The sequence below is a fragment of the Emys orbicularis genome, chromosome 2 (assembly GCF_028017835.1).
Source record: "Emys orbicularis isolate rEmyOrb1 chromosome 2, rEmyOrb1.hap1, whole genome shotgun sequence".
NCBI classification, from domain to species: Eukaryota; Metazoa; Chordata; order Testudines; family Emydidae; genus Emys; species Emys orbicularis.
The window spans coordinates 299,565,819-299,587,711 of NC_088684.1; the positions used below are offsets into that span (position 1 = coordinate 299,565,819).

The 21,893-nt window shown below is 66.1% G+C and overlaps 1 protein-coding gene across 1 annotated transcript; it reads right to left on the minus strand.

Annotated features, from left to right (window-relative positions):
• Positions 1-455: 455 nt before the first annotated feature.
• CDK5 (cyclin dependent kinase 5) lies at positions 456-6,793 on the minus strand. Its single transcript, XM_065398793.1, has 12 exons — positions 6,737-6,793; positions 5,996-6,084; positions 5,566-5,633; positions 5,109-5,169; positions 4,863-4,919; positions 4,498-4,593; positions 3,884-3,958; positions 2,067-2,163; positions 1,899-1,968; positions 1,540-1,600; positions 963-1,043; positions 456-542 (listed from the first exon to the last, which is right to left on the minus strand). The coding sequence occupies exons 1-12, from the start codon at positions 6,771-6,773 to the stop codon at positions 456-458; spliced, it is 879 nt and encodes a 292-aa protein (XP_065254865.1). The 5' UTR covers positions 6,774-6,793.
• Positions 6,794-21,893: the final 15,100 nt, after the last annotated feature.

Here is a 21,893-nt window from a genome sequence, read left to right on the forward strand (position 1 = left end):
CCCACCCAGGGCCCAGGGGCCTGCAGGGGACGTGGCAAGAAGGGGCAGCCTGCGCCGGGGGCACCACATCCCATGCCAGCCCAGCAGGAGCTGTCTCTTGCCCCTGGACCCCCGGCAAAGGAAGGGACAGCAGTGGCTCCCCCCTTTCCTGTGCCCCGCTGGAACCCCAGGGCCGTCCCTGTCCCGTGGGAGGCAGGTGACGCTGCAGGGTACCGGGGCGATGAGCACTCGCAGCAGGGCAGGGAGGGGGCTGGCTCCTGTCCATGGGGTCCCAGCAGAGACTGGTAGAAAACCAGGCGCTGCAATGGGTTAAAAACCTAATAAATACCTTGGGGGAGGGGGTGGGACACAGGGCCCTGCCCATCACCCAGTGCCCTGGCCCCGGGACATCCCCTCCCCCCCACGCCAGTGGAGCAGGGTGGAGGCTGGCCGGCAGGCCCGGCTCCGGGCAGTCTCTACGGGAGGCAGAAGTCAGTGAAGTAGGAATGCTGCAGCGCCTCCTCGGCCGAGATCCGCTGCACCGGATTGCACTTCAGCAGGTTCTGTGGAGGTAGGAGAGGGACTGGGTGAGGAGGGGGCGGGGGAGCAGGGCAATGGGGCTAGGCGCCCCCCACCCCTGGAGCTGCAGGGGAGGGTCAGAAGCCCATTCCCCACCCTGGGGAGGGGGCTGTCTGGGGTAGCCCCACGGCGAGGAGAGGCAGAGAAGCCACCTGGCTGCCCAGCACAGCCCAGGCAGAACAGCTGCTGCCCCCACCCACGGGGAACACAGAGGGGGGCTGTCAGCGGTACGTACGTACGTGAAGGGCCTGGGCCAAGGTGCCCCAAAACCGTCATGGTCAGTCACAGGACCCCAGCAGTCCCCCAGGGACAGGCCTGCCCCTTCCTGGGGCCAGCCGCCCCCACTGCGTGCTATGGGGCTGGGTCCACAGCGCCTGCTCAACCCGGGGCAGCAGGGCACTCACCTGGAGCAGGTCCCGACCTGTGGCATTGAGTTTGGGCACCACGTTGAGCAGCGACGTTGTTGCAGGGTACATGGGGTACGGCTGAGGGGAGAGAGGGAGACAGCTAGGACACCCCCCAACACAAATCCCCCCCCCGGAGACAGGCCAAGCCCCACCTCCCCCCGGAGACAGGCCAACCTGCCCCCACCTGCCCACTAACCTCGACCCAGCACTCATCCCCCCCGGAGACAGGCCAACCTGCCTCCCTTTCCCCCTCCAGACACTAAGCCTGCCCCCCCGCCACAGGCACTAACCCCCAGACTGGGCCTGGCAGCTGCTCCCTCCCTGGCCCTGATGCTCCGAGGGCCCAGCCAGCCCCTACATACGCTCGTCTCCAGCGGACCCGGGGCCTGCCCATTGTGCCGGGCTCACACCTGTCACACGTCGTTTGTGGCTCCCACTGACATGGACCCAAGAGCTGCAGCTTGTGGCTGGAGGGGGCAGCTCCGTGCCCCCTGCTCCCGAGAACAGGGCGGGCCCCAGAGCGCCCCCCTCAATGGGCCAGGCCCTGGGCGCCCATCCCCAGCCTGGGACTCACCTTGTAGTCTGGGAGCTTGGTCATGGCCGGCCACTGCTCTTCGGTTGGGGTTCCCAGCAACGTGGGGCGGGTTAAGGGCCATCTCTGCCCCCACAGACCCCAGACAGCCAACCGGGGGAGGGAAGGGGAGCACCTCACCTCCGGCCCACAGGCAGAGCCAGGCCCTGCCCAAGGCACATCCTACCATCCCCCGCAGGGCTCCTTCGGGCAGGGGGAGGCCATCCCCCCCCCCCCCCCAGCCACATGCCCCTCCCACCCAAAGGAGGGCAGGAAACCCAGGCTGTCGTCCTGCCTGGGCCTTTTGTTCTCCCCTCCTCTTGCTAAACAAACCTGCCCAAACACCAGGTTAAAAAGGATATCGGAAAATCCTCTTCAGCTGGTCGTCCACGTCGTTCCCCGGGAACAGGGGCCGCCCGGCATTGGCCAGCTCTGCGGGAAGAGAGACGGGGCTGAGCCCAGGAAGCCCTGCAGACCCCCGCGCGTTCGGAGCACAGCCCCTCCACAGCGGGGAGCCGGGCACCGCATACCTGCGAAGATGCAGCCAGCTGACCACATGTCTATGGAGGTGGAGTAGAGCTTGGCACCAAACAGCACGTCAGGGGGACGGTACCACAGCGTGACAACCTGCAGGGGGTGGAGACAGGCGGTCAGACCCCCACTGCCCGCGGGAGGCGCAGCCGAGCTGCCGGCCTGAGGACCACATCTGGCCCCAAGCTCTGGGCAGCTGGGTGGGCCACTGGGTGGCTTCCCCCTCCTCCCATAGCCCCCTTCCATGGCTGCTGTAGCACCCCGCCACGGTTGCTGACCCGTCCCCCCTGCAGAGAATGTGTAGAACTGATGAATGAAATTGTTTTTAATTGTTCACTTTATTAATGTAACTTCATAAGTAAAGTTTTATGAATGAAACAATATTCATTCATAAAACCGGTTACCCCAATAACCAGCTAATTAACAATTAAGATGCTTGTTAAGAGCCATAGCTGTTCAGTCAGCTGCCTTTGTAAGTTTCACTATCAATCCAATTCCTGCTTAAATCACTGAGACTTGCACTGTTTCAGTATTGTAACTTCTGTTCACCATTTATTACACTTGCCTACAGTGTAACTTCTGTTCACTGTTTGCCATCCATTATACTTGTCTATATTGTAACTTGTGTTCACTGTTTGCCATATTGTAATTCAAACCCCATTTTACAACGCTTACTACATTTTGTAAGGGCTTGCTGCAACCTTCATTTTTGCAAACCCTGCTGTAATCTTATTAGTTTAGTTTAGATGTGTGAATGAGGTATGTATGGATGATGGAATCAACCTCCAGCCCCAGCCTGTCCTGATTAAATAGAGTTCAAACATCAACGGCTGAAGATGCAGACAAGAGCCCTAACAAAGTAAGAAGAATCCACCCTAAAAAGAAAAGGTGCAATAGAAGGAAGATCAAAGCCCGGTCCCAGGCTGAAAGTCATGTCTGCAATTGACAGGTGATCAATCACACCGAACCCAGAGGCAGTGCGACACAGCAAGACCTATAGACTCTGGATTCAGACTAAAGCCTACAAAAAGGATGGGTGAGATGGAAAACTTTGGAGGAGGGTAACATTCTGCTGCCAACATGGAAGGGCATCGGTGCATGCCCAACAGAGACCCAGCTCGTCCTTGTGCCCGGCTTTCCTGGCCAGTTAGCCGCCACAAGCTACGAACCCAAGCTGCAAACTCAAGCCACGGACTCAAGCAGGACTGGTAACTATGCAGCAGCTGCAGAACATCTGATGGATGTGTGTGTGTGTGTGTGTGTGTATAGGTATTAGGTATAATGTGTGTGTATAAGGATTAAGATATTAGTTATTGGTCATAAATCAAATTGTTATCATAATAAATGTGGCATCTTTATCTTGTCCCCTTTAATAAGATCCCGCTAGTTTTTATTGGTATAACAAATGGGGCTGGCCAACACCCCCCAGAGCCAGCAGCAGCTTCCTAGCTTTGCCCCGGCTGCCGTGGGATCCAAGCAGAGGCACCGGCTAAGCAGGGAAGAGAGGATGGGAACAGCCCATCCCCATGAACCACCACTACTGGGCGCTCTCCCCCCCCGAGTCAGCGCTGCCCCCCCCCCCGTGCATCAGTGCAGCTCTAGGTGGGGCTGAGCTGCAGGGAGCGAGGCGGGGGCTCAGCAGGGGGCGCTCTCCCCTCGCAGTGAGTGCTGACCTCACTGCCCCAGCGTGGTGCCGGGGGGGGCTGGGCTGGGCTCTCCTTTCACAGCACAGCCCTAGGGGCTAGTCCCCTGCAGAACAGCCGCACACACCAGCCGACGTGCTGACGGGGCCCCCACGACGTCCCCGACCGCTCACCTCTGCCGAATAACAGCGCACAGGGATCCCGAAGGCCCGAGCCAAGCCGAAGTCGGCCAGTTTGAGCTCCCCGTTCTGCAGAGAGAAGGAGATGAACCAGCCATTGCGAATCAGCCCTGCAGAGCGCGCCGCCCGCCAGGAACTGCGGCTGCCACCCAGAGCCAGAGCAGCAGCACAGCGACCGGCAGCCACCTGCCAGCCCAGCCCTGGTCCCCCCCTCAATCCCGACTGGCAGCCCCTGCCAGCCCAGCCCTGGGATCCCGCCAGCCCTGCCCTGGTCCCCCCCTCAATCCCGACCCTCAGCCCCTGCCAGCCCAGCCCTGGTCCCCCCCTCAATCCCGACCGGCAGCCCCTGCTAGCCCAGCCCTGGGATCCCGCCAGCCCTGCCCTGGGCCCCCCCTCAATCCCAACCCTCAGCCCCTGCCAGCCCAGCCCTGGTCCCCCCCTCAATCCCGACCGGCAGCCCCTGCCAGCCCAGCCCTGCCGGTCCCCCTCAATCCCGACCGGCAGCCCCTGCTAGCCTAGCCCTGGGATCCCGCCAGCCCTGTCAATGCCCTACCCTCCAGCCCAGCAGCAGCACTGGCCCCCCTGTTTGGCCTGCGTGGGTCACTCACTCTGTTGATCAGCAGGTTCTGGGGTTTGAGGTCTCTGTGCAGCACGTTACGGCTGTGGCAGAAGGCCAGGCCCTTCAGCAGCTGGTACATGAAGGACTGAAAGAGAGGGCAGCGCTGAGCATGCTGCAGGTGGAACCCAGACCTACCCGTGCCCCAGCCAGGACAGGGAATTCTCCCCGCCAGGCCCAAGGGAACCAAGACCCACTGTCTGGGAGCAGCAGCTTATGATGCTGTGAGCCTGGGCAGCTGCCAACTCAGAACCGCCCTTGGAAGGGGGCTGCTCATGGGGGCCACCGAGCTGGGCACAGTGACTGATGCCCCCCTCCCCCGCGAGGCCCCATCATAGCCCAGCCCTGCAAACCCACCTTGACATTCTCAGGGTCCAGGTCCCCATTGCAGCTGTCAAAGTATTTCTTCAGGTCCTAGCAGGAAAAGAGGGACGCTTGGGTCAGAGGGGAGCTGAGGAGCTCAGGGGCACCCGGACATCTCCGCTCCCCCTCGGGGATGACAGTGGAATTCACCCCGGGCTCCCCATTTCCCTGCTGGAGGCAGGGGAGCATACGGACCCCCAGGGCCTTCAGTGCCTTGTGGGCTCCCCCTCCCTAGCTCACCTGATCACAGAACTCAAACACCAGCGTCAGCTTCTTGTCACTGTGCAGGACATCATGCAGCCTGCAATGCAGGGAAAACCCAGTGAGCGCCCCCAGCAGGAACCCACGGGCCCTTCAACAGCAAATGGGGCCTCCTGCCAGCCCCAGTGCCGAGAGCATGCCCCCCCCCCCAGGGGAGGTCCAGCACAGGCCCCCGGCCGTTTGCCTCAGGGGACCGAGGGCCGGGGTCCTGGGTGGAAAACAAGCAGGTCACCCCAGTGGCAGCCCTGCTGTGAAAGGGACAAACACTTTCCCATCCCCCAGCCCTGAGCAGCTCCCCAGAGCTCATATGGGACTCATGGAGAGGAGAGCAGAGGGGGGACAATGCCACACAGCACCCAGGAGCTCCACGTGTCCAGATCCAACCCCAGCCCCATCCAGAGCCCTCTGGCCTGCCTGGCACAAGGAATGTCCTTGCCTGACGATGTTCTTGTGTTTCAGCTCCTTGAGCAGGCAGATCTCCCGCAAGGCAGAGCTGGGAACACCCTAGAGAAGGAGAGAGAGAGGTTATCAGCACATGCTGCCCCACACAGCCAGGACCCTACGTGCCCCCAGCAGGGCATTGGCCAAATGCACAGAGAAGCATTAGCCTCAAGCCCAGTGGGGCAGAAACAGTAGAACAGGGCCCAGGAACCACAAAGGCTGGTGAGCCCCCAGCCCCCAGGATAGGCAGCCATGGCAAGGCTTGGGCCCAAACCTGTTCCCCGGCAGCTGGGAACATCTGCTGGCAGCTGCAGCCCCCATCTGGTCCCTGAGGGGAACGGCCACCCCCCCATACTGGAGGCACTATGGGGCCAAAGCAGCAGCACCGGCCACCGCTGGGCACTAAAGCAGAGCGGGCTGGTCACCTCGTCGTCATCATCTAGCCGGACCCTCTTCAATGCCACGATCTCATGGGTCTCCCTGTTCTTGGCTTTGAACACGGTCCCGTAGGTCCCTGTGGGGAGAGGCCGTGAGAACCAGGCACCCCAGTGCCAGCCCCGCAACCTGTAGCTCAACCATACAGCAATTGCAGCACCTGACTCCCAGCCTGGCCCCACTGCAACCCCAGCCCGGCCCCACTGCATCACTGCCCCCACCGCAACCGCAGCCCCACTGCGTCACTGCCCCCACTGCAACCCCAGCCCGGCCCTAGCGCATCACTGCCCCCACTGCAACCCCAGCCCGGCCCCACTGCATCACTGCCTCCACTGCAACCCCAGCCCGGCCCCACTGCATCACTGCCCCCACCGCAACCGCAGCCCCACTGCGTCACTGCCCCCACTGCAACCCCAGCCCGGCCCTAGCGCATCACTGCCCCCACTGCAACCCCAGCCCAGCCCCACTGCATCACTGCCCCCACCGCAACCCCAGCCCGGCCCCACTGCAACCCCAGCCCAGCCCCACTGCATCACTGCCCCCACCGCAACCCCAGCCCGGCCCCACTGCAACCCCAGCCCGGCCCCACTGCATCACTGCCTCCACTGCAATCCCAGCCCCACCGCATCACTGCCCCCACCGCAGCCCCAGCTGCCGACTCTGAGCCGAGCGGGGCCTGGCCGCGGGGCGGGGGCTACGCACAGCCCAGCCCGGCCCGGCCCCCCCGGTACCTTCCCCGATCTTCTCCAGCTTCTCGTATTTCTGCATCGCTCCGCACCGGGCCCGCCCGGACTACAACTCCCGTCAGGCCCCGCGCGGCCCCGCCCCCAGCGCAGCTCCCGGCAGCCCCCGCGGCTCACTCCCCCCCCCCACGGCTCCCGGCAGCCCCCGCGCTTCCAGGCCGGTCCGGATGTTTGTTGTCCTGGCTCTGGCCCAGGCCCCGCCCCGCCAGGTCACAGGACCCGGACCCGGACCCGGACCCGGACCCCCCCCGGGCGCTTCTCCAATAATAGCCCGCCCCGCCTCTCCCCCTCCCCGCCATGGCACAGCCCGCCCCGTCCCCTCCTCCCCCGCCATGGCACAGCCCGTGGGGCCTGCCCGCCCCTCCCCCCGCCCTCCCGCCATGGCACAGCCCGCCTCGCCTCTCCCCCTCCCCGCCATGGCACAGCCCGTGGGGCCTGCCCGCCCCTCCCCCCGCCCTCCCGCCATGGCACAGCCCGTCCCCTCCCCTCCCCCCCCCCCCGCCATGGCACAGCCCGCCCCGTCCCCTCCTCCCCCGCCATGGCACAGCCCGTGGGGCCTGCCCGCCCGTCCCCCCGCCCTCCCGCCATGGCACAGCCCGTCCCGTCCCCTCCCCCCCCCCCCCGCCATGGCACAGCCCGTGGGGCCTGCCCGCCCCTCCCCCCCGCCCTCCCGCCATGGCACAGCCCGTCCCGTCCCCTCCCCCCCCCCCGCCATGGCACAGCCCGTGGGGCCTGCCCGCCCCTCCCCCCGCCCTCCCGCCATGGCACAGCCCGTCCCGTCCCCTCCCCCCCCCCCCCCCGCCATGGCACAGCCCGTGGGGCCTGCCCGCCCCTCCCCCCGCCCTCCCGCCATGGCACAGCCCGTCCCGTCCCCTCCCCCCCCGCCATGGCACAGCCCGTGGGGCCTGCCCGCCCCTCCCCCCGCCCTCCCGCCATGGCACAGCCCGTCCCGTCCCCTCCCCCCCCCCCCGCCATGGCACAGCCCGTGGGGCCTGCCCGCCCCTCCCCCCGCCATGGCACAGCCCGTCCCGCCCCTCCCTCCCGCCATGGCACAGCCCGTGGGGCCTGCCCGCCCCTCCCCCCGCCATGGCACAGCCCGCCCCGTGCCCTCCCCCCCCCGCCATGGCACAGCCCGTGGGGCCTGCCCGCCCCTCCCCCCGCCCTCCCGCCATGGCACAGCCCGTCCCCTCCCCTCCCCCCCCCCCCGCCATGGCACAGCCCGCCCCGTCCCCTCCTCCCCCGCCATGGCACAGCCCGTGGGGCCTGCCCGCCCGTCCCCCCGCCCTCCCGCCATGGCACAGCCCGTCCCGTCCCCTCCCCCCCCCCCCCGCCATGGCACAGCCCGTGGGGCCTGCCCGCCCCTCCCCCCGCCCTCCCGCCATGGCACAGCCCGTCCCGTCCCCTCCCCCCCCCCCGCCATGGCACAGCCCGTGGGGCCTGCCCGCCCCTCCCCCCGCCCTCCCCGCCATGGCACAGCCCGTCCCGTCCCCTCCCCCCCCCCCCGCCATGGCACAGCCCGTGGGGCCTGCCCGCCCCTCCCCCCGCCCTCCCGCCATGGCACAGCCCGTCCCGTCCCCTCCCCCCCCGCCATGGCACAGCCCGTGGGGCCTGCCCGCCCCTCCCCCCGCCCTCCCGCCATGGCACAGCCCGTCCCGTCCCCTCCCCCCCCCCCCGCCATGGCACAGCCCGTGGGGCCTGCCCGCCCCTCCCCCCGCCATGGCACAGCCCGTCCCGCCCCTCCCTCCCGCCATGGCACAGCCCGTGGGGCCTGCCCGCCCCTCCCCCCGCCATGGCACAGCCCGCCCCGTGCCCTCCCCCCCCCGCCATGGCACAGCCCGTGGGGCCTGCCCGCCCCTCCCCCCGCCCTCCCGCCATGGCACAGCCCGCCCCCTCCCCTCCCCCTCCCCCCCGGCACAGCCTGCTCCCCTCTGTCTCCAGGATGCCCCCCAAAAGCCTGCGCTCCACACTCTGCCTCCAGGGGCGGGGGAATTCGCTCTGAGGGGCGGGGTGTTCCTTGATTCTGGAGCAGGGCTCAGCTCCCAGAGCCTGTCACCGGCTCGGCGCTGGGGAATGGCCCTGGGCCACAACGGGACAATAATCCTCTGCCTCGCTCTAGTTACACTGGAGCTGTCGGGGCAAGGCCCGCGCCCCGCTCGGCTCCCTCGGGGCAGGGCCCGCGGCGCGCCAGGCCCGCGCCCCGCTCGGCTCCCTCGGGGCAGGGCCCGCGGCGCGCCAGGTCTGTGCCCGCTCAGGAGTTAATAGAGATCCCAGGGGCACAGACCTGTAGTCAGCAGCATTGCAAAGCCCCCACTACCAGATCTCTTGTCCAAGTGTCGGTGCCTAGACACTGATCGGTCACCTCTCAGCCTCAGTAAGCTGAATACATTGAGCTCCTTTAGCCTTGCATTATATGGCTTGTTTTCCAGCCCTGGGTCATTCCTGTGGCCCCCTTTGGCACTCTGCAGTATTTCCACCTCCTCCTCAAAGTGTGGTCACCAGAACTGCCGGTAGTATTCTACTAGTGATCTTCCCAGGATCGCGTCCCTATTTCTACTTGATATTCCCCTTTTACACAGCCAAGGATCACATTAGCCCTTTGCACCACAGCCTGGCACCCAGAGCTCCTGTCTGCAATGACCCCGAGTCCTTCTCCGAGTCAGTGCTCTCCCATCCTGTACGTATGACCCCTGTGCTTGGCTCCTGTATTGCCTTGTGTTGGGCTGTGACCATTTAACCAGGCGATTCCGAGCACTCTAACAGTGACCTGTTCCTCTCAATATTTATCACTCTGCCAACCTTTCTCATCTGCACGATTTGATAACATCAACTAGAAACTGCCGCACCAGTTGATCTCTCCCTATGACCAAGTACATTCTGAGATCTGCCCGTGAGCCTGGTTTTAATCTAATCATGTGCCCTGATAATTCCACATAGTACAAGCTTTTTCATCAAAATGCCATGCACTACGTCAAATGCCTTGGAGATACCAATGCAGTGACCTTTATCAGCCAGACCTGCAATCCTGTGAAAAAAACAACCACCCAAAACACGCCCCAACTTCCTCGAAACCATGCTGACTGGCAGAGATGATATTTCTGTTTCCTGTGCTGACCAGGGGGGCTGGCCGTGGCCCGGGCAGGGCCTGTCTCTCTCTGGGTCTGTCCCGTGTGTGGCTCAGTGGGGCTGCCCAGCCCCCCTCGGCTGCTCCTTCTGGCTGCAAGTATCAGAGGGGTAGCCGTGTTAGTCTGGATCTGTAAAAAGCGACAAAGAATCCTGTGGCACTTTATAGACTAACAGACTAACAGACATATTGGAGCATAAGCTTTTGTGGGTGAATACTCACATGTCACATGCGTCTGAAGAAGTGGGTATTCACCCACGAAAGTTTATGCTCCAATACATCTGTTAGTCTATAAGGTGCCACGGGACTCTTTGTCCCCTCTGGCTGCAGCATCCCTGCACTGCTGCCTGTCGCTCAGCAGGGGGCAGCACGGGCTCACCGCAGGCACGTGTGTATGGGGCAGGGCGGGCGAGGCCTCTGGACCCATCTGCCCCTGTGGGGCTCAGTGCAGATTCTTGGAGGGGGCTGTTGTGTACCTTGGTGCAGGGAGGGGAATTAGGGATCTCTGGGATTTGGGGGGGTCTCAGTAGAGGGTGTTGGGGGGCCAGGGATGGGTGTTTGTGTGCCTCGTAGGGGGCTGGGAGGGGCTGGGATTTGGGGGTCTCAGTGTGGGGGGTGGGTGGGGGTGTCTGGGATTTAGCGCTTGTTGAGGGTCTCAGTGCAGGGGGGTCTGGTATTTGAGAGGTGTTGGGGGTGTCGACATAGGGGGCTGATGGGGGTCTCTGTGCAGGAGATGGAGGGGGGCTGGGATTGAGGGTGTGGATAGGGTTGTGGTGTGGGGGGCTCTGGGATTTGGGGGTCTCAGTGGGGGTGTCTGATTTGAGAGGTTTTGGAGGTATTGACACAAGGGGCTGATAGGGGCCTCAAGGTGTGGGGTTGGTGTGGATTGGGAGGCTTTGGTGTAGAGGACTGGTGGGGGGTTTGATGTAGGGGGTTGCTTTGGGGGGTCTTGGTGCAGAGGATGGGTTGGAGTTTGGGGGATCATGGTGGGGGGCTGAGATTGGAGGGATCTGGTATTGGGGGGTCTGAGAGCGGGGACTTGAGGGGTTGCGGTGTGGGGGGCTGGAATCTGGAGGGGACTTGGGGGGTGCTTAGTCTCAGTGTGTGGGATGGATTGGGGGTCTCGGTGCAGGGGGCTGGGATCTGGGGGTCTTGGGGCAGGGGCTGGTGGTGGGTCTCTGTGTGGGGCAGTTTGGGGGGTTGGGGGCTGGGACTGGAGGTGGGGGGCTTGTCCCAGTGTGGGGGGTGGGTTGGGGGTCTCGGTGCAGGGGGCTGGGAGTCTTGGGGCGGGGGCTGCTGGTGGGTCTCTGTGTGGGGCGTCTCGGGGGGGTCTCTTTGGGCGGGCGGGCACGCGCATATTCCTGACACGTGGAAAGTTTCAGCGCTTGACACGCTCGGGAGCGCGCCCCCTCGCTCCTCCGCTGGCCCCGCCCCCTGCCTCGGGCGCGCGCAGGCCCCGCTCATCCCCGGGCGCGCGGAGGAGGAGCCGCCTCAGGTAGGCTGGGGCCGGAGCGAGCTCCACGCGCGGGAAGCGCGCTCCCGATGCCCGCGCAGGAGCCCGCAGCACGGGGGGGGGGCAGGGAGAATGAGTGGGGGAGTGGAGCCCGGAGCGCGGGCTGGCTGCGCGGAGGGTGGAGGGGGGGGGGCGCGGGCTGGCTGGCTGAGGGGGGGCTGGGGGCACGGGAGGGATGGGGATGGGCTGGCTGGGCAGGGGGATGGGGCAGGGTTATGTGGGGGGGATGGGCTGGCTGAGGGGGGGCTGGGGGCACGGGAGGGATGGGGATGGGCTGGCTGGGCGGGCAGATGGGGCAGGGTTATGTGGGGGGGATGGGCTGGCTGAGGGGGGGCTGGGGGCACGGGAGGGATGGGGATGGGCTGGCTGGGCGGGCAGATGGGGCAGGGTTATGTGGGGGGGGATGGGCTGGCTGAGGGGGGGATGGGGGCACGGGAGGGATGGGGATGGGCTGGCTGGGCGGGCAGATGGGGCAGGGGTATGTGGGGGGGATGGGCTGGCTGGGCAGGGGGATGGGGCAGGGGTGGGGGATGGGCTGGCTGAGGGGGGGCTGGGGCTGGGGGCACGAGAGGGATGGGGATGGGCTGGCTGGGCGGGCGGATGGGGCAGGGGGTGTCTGGGTGGGCGGATGGGGCGGGGTATGTGGGGGGGATGGGGCGGGGGGGTGGTTGGGCTGGCTGAGCAGGGGGATGGGGGGATGGGCTGGCTGAGGGGGGGCTGGGGGCACAGGAGGGATGGGGATGGGCTGGCTGGGCGGGCGGATGGGGCGGGGGGTGTCTGGGCGGGCGGATGGGCTGGCTGAGGGGGGGCTGGGGCTGGGGGCACGGGAGGGATGGGGATGGGCTGGCTGGGCGGGCAGATGGGGCAGGGGTATGTGGGGGGGATGGGCTGGCTGGGCAGGGGGATGGGGCAGGGGTGGGGGATGGGCTGGCTGAGGGGGGGCTGGGGCTGGGGGCACGAGAGGGATGGGGATGGGCTGGCTGGGCGGGCGGATGGGGCAGGGGGTGTCTGGGCGGGCGGATGGGGCGGGGTATGTGGGGGGGATGGGGCGGGGGGGTGGTTGGGCTGGCTGAGCAGGGGGATGAGGGGATGGGTTGGTTGAGCAGGGGAATGGGGTGGGGGGTAGCTGGGCTGGCTGAGCCGGGGGAATGGCCGGGGGGACGTGGGGGACGGCTGGGTGTGTGTGGGGGGGACAGAAGTCTGAAGGGGTGCGTGTGACGAAGGGGGCCTGTGGGCAGTTGAGGGGGGATACGGAGGGAATGGTGGGGCAGGGGGTGTTCAGTGGGGCGGGGAGATTGGGAGAACGTGGGGCAGAGCCGTGCAGATGCCCCCGGCTGGCTGGGAGCTGCCCGGTTCGCATGGTCGGTGGTGCTAATGGTGTGTGTTGTGGCAGCTCCCAGAGGGGGTGTCGCTGTGCCAGGAGCAGCCCTGCTGGAAAGGCAGCCCCCAGGCCGGGGGGGCTGGCTGGCTGCAGAGCTGGGGGGCGCAGAACCCAGGGGGGCGGGGGGGCAGGCTGCAGAGCTGGCCGGGAGCCAGGGGCAGGTGTTAGGAAGGGACGGGAAGGAGAATTGTCAGGGAATCCCTGCCAGGTCCCCCTCCAGGCCAGCTGGAGAGCGGGCAGGGAGCAGCAGCTCCATGGTGGCCTGGGTTAGTGACTGAGCCCCCTTGAGTGAAAAGCCCTGGGCTCGGCCCCAGGGGGTGGAGTCCCCTGGGCTGGGGGTGAGGGCTAGTGGTGTGGGAGTGGGGGTGGGCAGGTGCTGCTCCCTGCTGCCCGGCTGGGAGGCGGCTCCCCATGGGATGGGGCTCTTGCGTAACTTTAGAAGCATGTTCATTCCCTCCAGGAAGAGGAACAAACCCTCCCTCCCCCTCTCCCTGCAGCCTCTCTCGGAGAAAGGAGAAGGATCCCATCCGAGTGCCCCCTGGCCAGGGCCATACTGCAGCCCTCCTGGGAGGAGGTGAGTCTAGCCTCTCGTACCCTGGAGGGGGAGGGCTTCTGGTGGTGGGGAATTCCCCAGGCAAGGGCCCTGACTCAGGGCGCAGAGGGGAGATCACCCCCCAAACCTGGACCCTGCTTTGCATAGCCTGGGCATCCTGTGACTGCCCCGGCATCCTCTCCGTGCCCAGCCTATGCAGCGTCACTCCTCCTTCCTCAGTCGCTCTCTTGCCTCCAGCCCCCGCTCGCTCTGACCCCCCCCCCCACTTCCCCGGCCAGCTGTAAAGGAAACAAACTTGTCACTAGCTCCCAAGTACTTGCTTCCTCCTCCTCCTGCTCCCATGTGCCCGGTCAGCCTGTAACCCCCTGACCGTGTCCCCTCCTGCCGCTCTGCGCCCTCCTCGCCCGGCTTCCTCCCACTCTCCGGGCTTGGGCTGTGTCTCCTCCACTTCCCTGCCTGCTCCCCTCCAAGCTGGCTTCGGCTCTCCTTGGCGCCCTCCTCCACGCTGTAAGTCTCTGCTCCCTCCTCTTCCTGCCCACTTAGTTCCATGCCTGTCTGCTTGCTGGCTCCCTGTCCCTGGCTGGGCCGCCCCTCTCCCCCAGGCCTGTTGGTGTCACTCAGGTTTGTCCTCTTGGAGGCCTCGTTTGCCCCAGTGTTTCCATCACCACCGGTCCACTGGGGCTTCTCAAATCTCTCTGAGCTGGGCCTCTGCCTCTCTGCCCTGAGGTGTCCAGCCGCCTCTCTCCTCCTCCTCGGGACTCCTCTCCCCCACCTGGCATCTCCACGACTGCTCCTGTCTCCCCTGCCCATCAACTCGCTGTCAGCTTTGTCTCCCTTTCCCTGTGTCTGCCCTGGTCACTGTCACTTTCTCTCCAGCCATTCCTCACTGCTGCGAACCCAGCGCTGTCTCCTGCTGCTCCATTCTGCCTCATCTAATTGTCTCGTCCCCTCGCTGTCTGAGCACCGCCCTAGGAGGTAAAAATAGAACCGCAACAATTCCTCTGCCTGCCTGGCCCGTCAGAGAGAGATGGCATCAGTGGGTACCAGGCTTATTTGCCTTTAGCCTGGCTCGAGAGGAAGCCGAGTCTGAGAGCAGCGCGGTGCGGCTACGGGTCTCTTGTCCCTGGTGGCAGAGAGTTCCTGAGGCTAGGGCCAGTTCCTATACTTGTCTCCTGCACTTGTGAGTCTTCTCCAGTTGGGCGACAGTGGAATTGTTCTGTCAGAACTGAGCTGTGGTGTGAGCTTGGGGTTGTGGAGGGAAGGGGTGTCATGTACCCACAGGATCGGGGCAACACCTCCTGTTTCACAACAGTCTGATGGAGGAACCCCTTCAGTGTGCCGGAGCCCCAGGGGTCTCACTCAGCCTCCGGGGCAGGCCTCACCGCCTGCTGAAACTGAACCTCTGGGGCGCCAGCCCCCCACTGCACCCCGTGAGCTCTGCCCAGCGAGAGCAACTGAGCCAGACTCCTGGCAGAGACTCACCTGCTCTGCAGGGACCGCTGCACCTCGGCATGTTTACAGTCGGGTTTATTAGTCACTGGCGCATGGCATCGGCCGTCCTTAGGTCAGCGCACAGACCTGAAGGGTAAAGCCGAGTCCATGCTGGTCAGCCCCGCGCACCAGCCAAGCTGCCGGGAACCCCATTTTCAGGTGAGAGAGCTTCCTTCAGAAGCCAACACTCACCCCTCAGGCCTTTGTTCTTCAGCTGGGAGCTCGACTCTCGGCAGGGAAATCCTTGAGTAGCTGCTGCTCCATTGTCTCGCTGACCCCCTTGGTGACCTGGGGTGGTTTCAACCAGATCCTTAATGACTCTTCATTCCATCCAGATGGTAATTCTCTCCACCCCCCCGCCCCCCCTCGCAGCCATGCAAAGTGTAGGGGAAACCAAGGCACATGCTGGTTTCAGGAAAAAATTACAAACAATTCCCACTTTGTCACAAGGGCTCTCGGAGCTAGGGCCAGCCCCTGCAAATCAGGGCAGAGACCTTGAATTAGCCTCTGTTCAGTGGGGAGAAGGTGCAGAGTGGAGAACTGTTATTGGAGCCAGCCCTACGCTGCTGAGCAGACAGGCTGCTGTGTTCTGCACCAGCGGGAGCTTTCGGAGGCAGTCCAGCTGCATCTTCAGGGGCAGTGCACGTGCGGGAGCGCGGGTGTGAAGCAGTTCGGTTTGTGGCACACACGGCGTGCCTGACTCGTGCCCACAAGTGCAAGGAGATGAATGTGGATCTACTCCTGGCCCAGCCAGAGGCTGCCCCGTTCCACCAGCCCAGCCTGAACTCTGCCGCCTCAGGAACCTCAGCCTGCCTTGCGCCCTTCGCCAGCCCCTCCCACCTGGGCAACTCTCTGCCAGGCCCACTCCAGCACACACCGCAGTGCCGGGTTGGATGCTGGAATCGGGGGGGGGGCCGTTCCTTTACCAGCCCTGGTGTGGTTCTCTGGGCAAATGGGTCCCTTCTGGCCTTCGAATGTGAGTGACGGTCATTTGGGTCAAGGGGCGTCTGGAGCAGGGCCAGAAACGGGGATTTGAAGCCTATTTCAGCACGCAGCCCTAACGAGTGGCTTTCAGAGAACCTCTATAATAAGTCTCAGCAATCAAGCCTGGAAACCGGGAATGCCTGTATCACTCTGGACATGACATTCTCTGTGTCCATTCCTTACTTCTCCCCTGAGCCAGCCAGGCCCCTGCCTTGGGGCAGGACTGGAGCTGGTGTCCCCTAGAGGGGAAAAACCCCGTGTCCCCATTCCCTGCCCCCCTGAGCCAGCTGTTCCCCATGCCTTGGGGACGGATTGGAGCCAGAGTCCCCTTGAGGGTATCGATCCCGTGTCTAATGCCCTGATCCACCCTGGCTCTGCGAGTCTTCTCCCAACATGCTTTGGGGAGCGATGGTACCATACAATTGTGACTGGAGCCACTTTGGCGTTCCTGTGCTTGGCGCTAGCGCCCCGAGGGTTGGCGTTGGTGTCACTTGGAGAGAAGGGGGGTCTGGGGGAGGCAGTGAAGTGGGGCCAGGGGCACTGCTGTTAACCCCTTACTGTCCTTTCTGTATTTCAGTGACTGGTGGAATGGTGCTGAGTGGATCAGTCCCTTCTCTGCGCTGCCCGTCCTGAGCTCCAGCGGTGCTGGAAGTCACTGTGCAGGTGAGTCTGTCCGGACGCTGTGCCCAGGCGGAGGTGGCTCATTGCTGGGGCGCAGGGAGTGTGCGGGAAGCCCCAGACGTTTGGTTTGACGTAGGACAATGATGTTGGGTAGACACCCCCGGGTACTGCAGCTGTTCTCTCTGCTTCAGAGACCTCCCATGGCCGGCTGACAGCCATGTACGGGAGGGACAGTTCAGGGCTGCAAGGTGCACCTCCGAGCCAGGTATCTCCTCAGCTCTGTCAGTGCCCCACCTTTCCAGCCTCCTGCTCTTCCAGCCTAAGGTTCCTCCGTCCAACTGCAGTGCTCCTCACTCCTGACTCGCAGCCCCCTGCTCTTCCAGCCCTGGGCTCCCCTCCCCAGCTCTGTCCCTGCCCCTGCCCCCTGCTCTTCCAGCCCTGGGCTCCCCTCCCCAGCTCTGTCCCTGCCCCTGCCCCCTGCTCGTCCAGCCCTGGGCTCCCCTCCCCAGCTCTGTCCCTGCCCCTGCCCCCTGCTCTTCCAGCCTGGGCTCTCCTCCCCAGCTCTGTCCCTGCCCCTGCCCCTGCCCCCTGCTCTTCCAGCCCTGGGCTCCCCTCCCCAGCTCTGTCCCTGCCCCCCGCTCGTCCAGCCCTGGGCTCCCCTCCCCAGCTCTGTCCCTGCCCCCTGCTCTTCCAGCCCTGGGCTCTCCTCCCCAGCTCTGTCCCTGCCCCTGCCCCCTGCTCTTCCAGCCCTGGGCTGCCCTCCCCAGCTCTGTCCCTGCCCCTGCCCCCCGCTCTTCCAGCCCTGGGCTCCCCTCCCCAGCTCTGTCCCTGCCCCTGCCCCCCGCTCTTCCAGCCCTGGGCTCCCCTCCCCAGCTCTGTCCCTGCCCCTGCCCCCCGCTCTTCCAGCCCTGGGCTCCCCTCCCCAGCTCTGTCCCTGCCCCTGCCCCCCGCTCTTCCAGCCCTGGGCTCCCCTCCCCAGCTCTGTCCCTGCCCCTGCCCCCTGCTCCTCCAGCCCTGGGCTCCCCTCCCCAGCTCTGTCCCTGCCCCTGCCCCCTGCTCTTCCAGCCCTGGGCTCCCCTCCCCAGCTCTGTCCCTGCCCCCTGCTCTTCCAGCCCTGGGCTCCCCTCCCCAGCTCTGTCCCTGCCCCTGCCCCCCGCTCTTCCAGCCCTGGGCTGCCCTCCCCAGCTCTGTCCCTGCCCCTGCCCCCTGCTCGTCCAGCCCTGGGCTCCCCTCCCCAGCTCTGTCCCTGCCCCTGCCCCCTGCTCTTCCAGCCCTGGGCTCCCCTCCCCAGCTCTGTCCCTGCCCCTGCCCCCTGCTCTTCCAGCCCTGGGCTCCCCTCCCCAGCTCTGTCCCTGCCCCTGCCCCCCGCTCTTCCAGCCCTGGGCTCCCCTCCCCAGCTCTGTCCCTGCCCCTGCCCCCTGCTCGTCCAGCCCTGGGCTCCCCTCCCCAGCTCTGTCCCTGCCCCTGCCCCCTGCTCTTCCAGCCCTGGGCTCCCCTCCCCAGCTCTCCCTGCCCCTGCCCCCTGCTCTTCCAGCCCTGGGCTCCCCTCCCCAGCTCTGTCCCTGCCCCTGCCCCCTGCTCTTCCAGCCCTGGGCTCCCCTCCCCAGCTCTGTCCCTGCCCCTGCCCCTGCCCCCTGCTCTTCCAGCCCTGGGCTCCCCTCCCCAGCTCTGTCCCTGCCCCTGCCCCCTGCTCTTCCAGCCCTGGGCTCCCCTCCCCAGCTCTGTCCCTGCCCCTGCCCCCTGCTCTTCCAGCCCTGGGCTCCCCTCCCCAGCTCTGTCCCTGCCCCCGCTTGTCCAGCCCTGCTCTGCTGAGGAGTTGGCTAGCCCATGACATGCATGTGCTGCGCTCAAAGGTCCCTGGGCTCTGCTGAGAGTTGCTGATTCGTGTCGCTGGTGGCCCCTTGCAGGCCTGGGGGGCTAGTGGTCAGCCTGTGGGTATGTGCTGTGTCCCGCGCTGGGTAAGGGTGGCACCTCGTGGCTGCGTGATGCTGGGAGCGGTTGAGCGATGTAGGGGGCACGTGTCCAGCCTGATTCCTGTCCCTTGTTGATGTGCCGGACGTGGCTTTCTGCCGCCTGTTCCACGGGCCCCAGAGCCGGTGTCCTGACGCTGCGTCTGTCTGCGGGGCCCAGCGGGTCACCGCTGGGGGGAAGAAGATGAGCGTGTTCTCTGCCGCCCTGCCTGCTGGGCTGAGGCGCTGGCCATGTGGCAGGGGTGGTGCCAGCTGTGGGGGGAGTGACTGTGTGTGCGGGGGATGGGGTAGCGCTGGGGCCAGGGTCCCTGAGGCACTGGCGGGGGTGGGGTGGGGGGCGATGGGGGTAGCAGTGGGGCCAGGGTCCCGGGTAGCAGCAGTGCTGCGGGGGCGAAGGGGCGAGGTCTCCGGAAGTGCTGACTGTGTGTGGGGGGTGGCAGGGGGATGGGGGTAGCAGTGGGGCCAGGGTCCCGGGGGGCTGACAGTCTGTAGGGGGTGGCAGGGGGATGGAGGTAGCTGTGGGGTCAGGGTCCCAGGGCGCTGACAGTCTGTAGGGGGTGGCAGGGGGATGGAGGTAGCAGTGGGGCCAGGGTCCCGGGGCGCTGACAGTCTGTAGGGGGTGGCAGGGGGATGGAGGTAGCAGTGGGGTCAGGGTCCCGGGGGGCTGGCAGTGTGTGGGGGGTGGCAGGGGGATGGCGGTAGCAGTGGGGTCAGGGTCCCGGGGCGCTGACAGTGTGTGGGGGGTGGCAGGGGGATGGGGGTAGCAGTGGGGCCAGGGTCCCGGGGCGCTGACAGTGTGTGGGGGGTGGCAGGGGGATGGGGGTAGCAGTGGGGCCAGGGTCCCGGGGCGCTGGCAGTGTGTGGGGGGTGGCAGGGGGATGGGGGTAGCAGTGGGGCCAGGGTCCCGGGGCGCTGACAGTCTGTAGGGGGTGGCAGGGGGATGGAGGTAGCAGTGGGGTCAGGGTCCCGGGGGGCTGGCAGTGTGTGGGGGGTGGCAGGGGGTGGGGGTAGCAGTGGGGTCAGGGTCCCGGGGCGCTGACAGTGTGTGGGGGGTGGCAGGGGGATGGGGGTAGCAGTGGGGCCAGGGTCCCGGGGCGCTGACAGTGTGGGGGGTGGCAGGGGGATGGGGGTAGCAGTGGGGCCAGGGTCCCGGGGCGCTGGCAGTGTGTGGGGGGTGGCAGCGGATGGGGGTAGCAGTGGGGTCAGGGTCCCAGGGCGCTGGGGGTGCAGGGGCAAGGGCTCCCGGAGCTGCGTGGGGACAGCATTGGCCGTGCCGTGTTCCTCCCAGCAGAGTGTGGGGCTGGGGCCGCTCCTCCCGCAGCTCGGGCTCTCATTAGCACAGCTCCCGTGGCGTCGGGTCGCTTTGTGGGGCAGCCAGGAAGGCCGGGCTGGGAGGGGGAAGGGCTCCCCCCCACGGTACAGCCTGTCTGAGCCTCCCTCGGCTGCTGGGGTGGGTCTGTGCGGAGCATGCTCTGTTAGAGCAATTAGCCCCACTGCCCTCAGGGGGCCGGTCGCCCAGCCCCCTTTCAGGCTCTTCGGGGTCACTGGAGTGCTTCAAGCAGGCTGCCAAAGGCAGAGGGATTTCATTGCCCTAACGATCCGCCCTGGCTGGCACCTGTCAGTCTCCGCCCTGCCGCTGGGCCGGAGCAGCTCCCGGCACAGCCCTCTGGGTGGCACCTCAGTCCGTTTCCTTCGGTCGCGGCTTCTGCCTGGGCGGGTGCCACGGGAAGCAGGGTGGCAAACCCCCTGCTCCAGGGCGCGGGTGCTTGGATGGCTCCCTCGGCTCCCAGCCGTCCGAGGGGCGCCGGTCTCTGCTCTGTCCCTGCTGCAGTCCAATGGGGGTGGGTGCAGATGGATCCCACCCAGCTTAGCTTAGGTCCCCCGGGCAGTGGAACTGCAGCCCAGGCGTGTCCTTGGGTCTGTGGCTGTCGCGGCTCTTGGCCCCTGAGCTAGGCAGATGGGCGCTGGCCCGGGCGTGCGCTGCCCTGGGGGGCTGGTGAGTCACACCTGTCAGGGCCCTACCTCCCACTGTCCCCATTCCCAGCTGAGCTGCCTCGTTCTGTAGGGGAGGGGTGCCCAGCTAGGCTGCTCCGCTCTGCCTCCTGCCCTCCAAGGCCTGCTGCGGGGCTGGGTGCTGTTAACCTTCCGAGTCCTTCCCTGCTGGGCTGGGGACCCTCTAGCCATGAAGGGTGGCGGCTAGAGCAGGGAGCAGCTGCCAGTGCCTTTGCTGCAGCTACCCGAAAGGGTGGGGCGGCCTGGGGGTCTCTCCACGAGGACACCCCTCCCGCTGGCACAGGCTGCGGGGGGACCGGCAGGGTCTTGCTGGGTTCACCAGGAGGCCCCTTGGCTGGACAGTTTGGGCGGGGAGGTCTTGTGGTGACGATTCACAGGGGAAGGCGTGAGTAGGAGGGGGAGCGGCTGGGGGCAGCAGATCAGGCGTGGTGGCCGCAGGAGGGGCTGGAGCCCCGTGGAGGGTGGGGGCTGCACACAGAGACCTCTGCTCCGGGACTGAGAGGGGACAGCCCCTCTGGGGGGCTCTGGAGAAACTCCCTGGGACTCTGCACTCGGCTCTGGTCCCTGGATCCCAGAGCTCCTGGGAGCCGGGTGAGAGCCAGCCGGGGGGGCTGACAGCATGGGATTGGGCTTGAGAGCTCTGGAGTCCCTGGCGTTTGGGCGAAGAGGGGGGGAGGGGCCCCCAGCGCTGGGCCGGGCAGCCCTTCCCGCGGCGAGGAGCGGAGCCCGTGCTGTTACTGCCAGTGCCAGCTCTCCGGGGCCCTCGCGGCGTCGGCGCCAAGAGCTCCTCTGGGGGCTTCCCATATGGGACGTAGAGCAAACTGAACTGGCTCAGCAGTGCCAGGCTGGGGCTGCGAGCGCCTTGTGCCCAGGAGCTCTGGACTGACTGACACAGAAAATACAGCAGCCCCCACCCGCGGGCCATCCTTGTGCCCCCTTCGCTGGGAGGTATTTTGTGGGGTTCCTGAGCGGATGGTTCGGGCCGGAAGGCTGCAGCGCTTTCTCTGCCCCGAGCTGTTCACATCTGTACACAGCTCTCCGCACCAGGGTGTCTGCCGTGGGCGGCTTGTCCTCCGTCTCTCCCCCTCCCCGAGGGGGCCAGCGGTTCTGGGGCCTGTGATCCTGACCTCGGCCCCAGGGCTGGCCTGCATTCATTCCCGGCTGGACTAGAGCAGGGCTTGTAGAAAACCAGCCAAGCCTGATTTCAACATTGCCAGCAATAGAGGCTCGTCTGCAGCCTTGGTGAGTGGCTCCCTTCCCTCCCTGTTAGAAATGCTCGCCTTCTCTCCCACCTGGAGCTTGGCTGGCTCTGCTCGAGGGAAGAGCCCCCATCAAACCTTGGTTCCCCAGGTAGCTCCTTACAGCCTGGGATCGTCCCCCCAAACTTCTTGTTACTCAAACTCCATCAAGCTCCCGCAGCCAATCCCGGGAAGGCCACAGGGTCGCACTGGGGGCTCGCAGGCCGCTGCCTGTGCCTCAGGACCTCCAGGGTCCCGGC

Bases quoted from the DNA above. Each gene is read 5' to 3' on its own strand.
- CDK5 (XM_065398793.1), bottom strand. From the start codon at position 6,773: ATGCAGAAATACGAGAAGCTGGAGAAGATCGGGGAAG. The intron at 6,085-6,736 runs GTACCGGGGGGG...CTCTCCCCACAG, and splicing joins GCTGGAGAAGATCGGGGAAG to GGACCTACGGGACCGTGTTC. The intron at 3,959-4,497 runs GTGAGTGACCCA...TTCTCTCTGCAG, and splicing joins AGAACCTGCTGATCAACAGA to AACGGGGAGCTCAAACTGGC.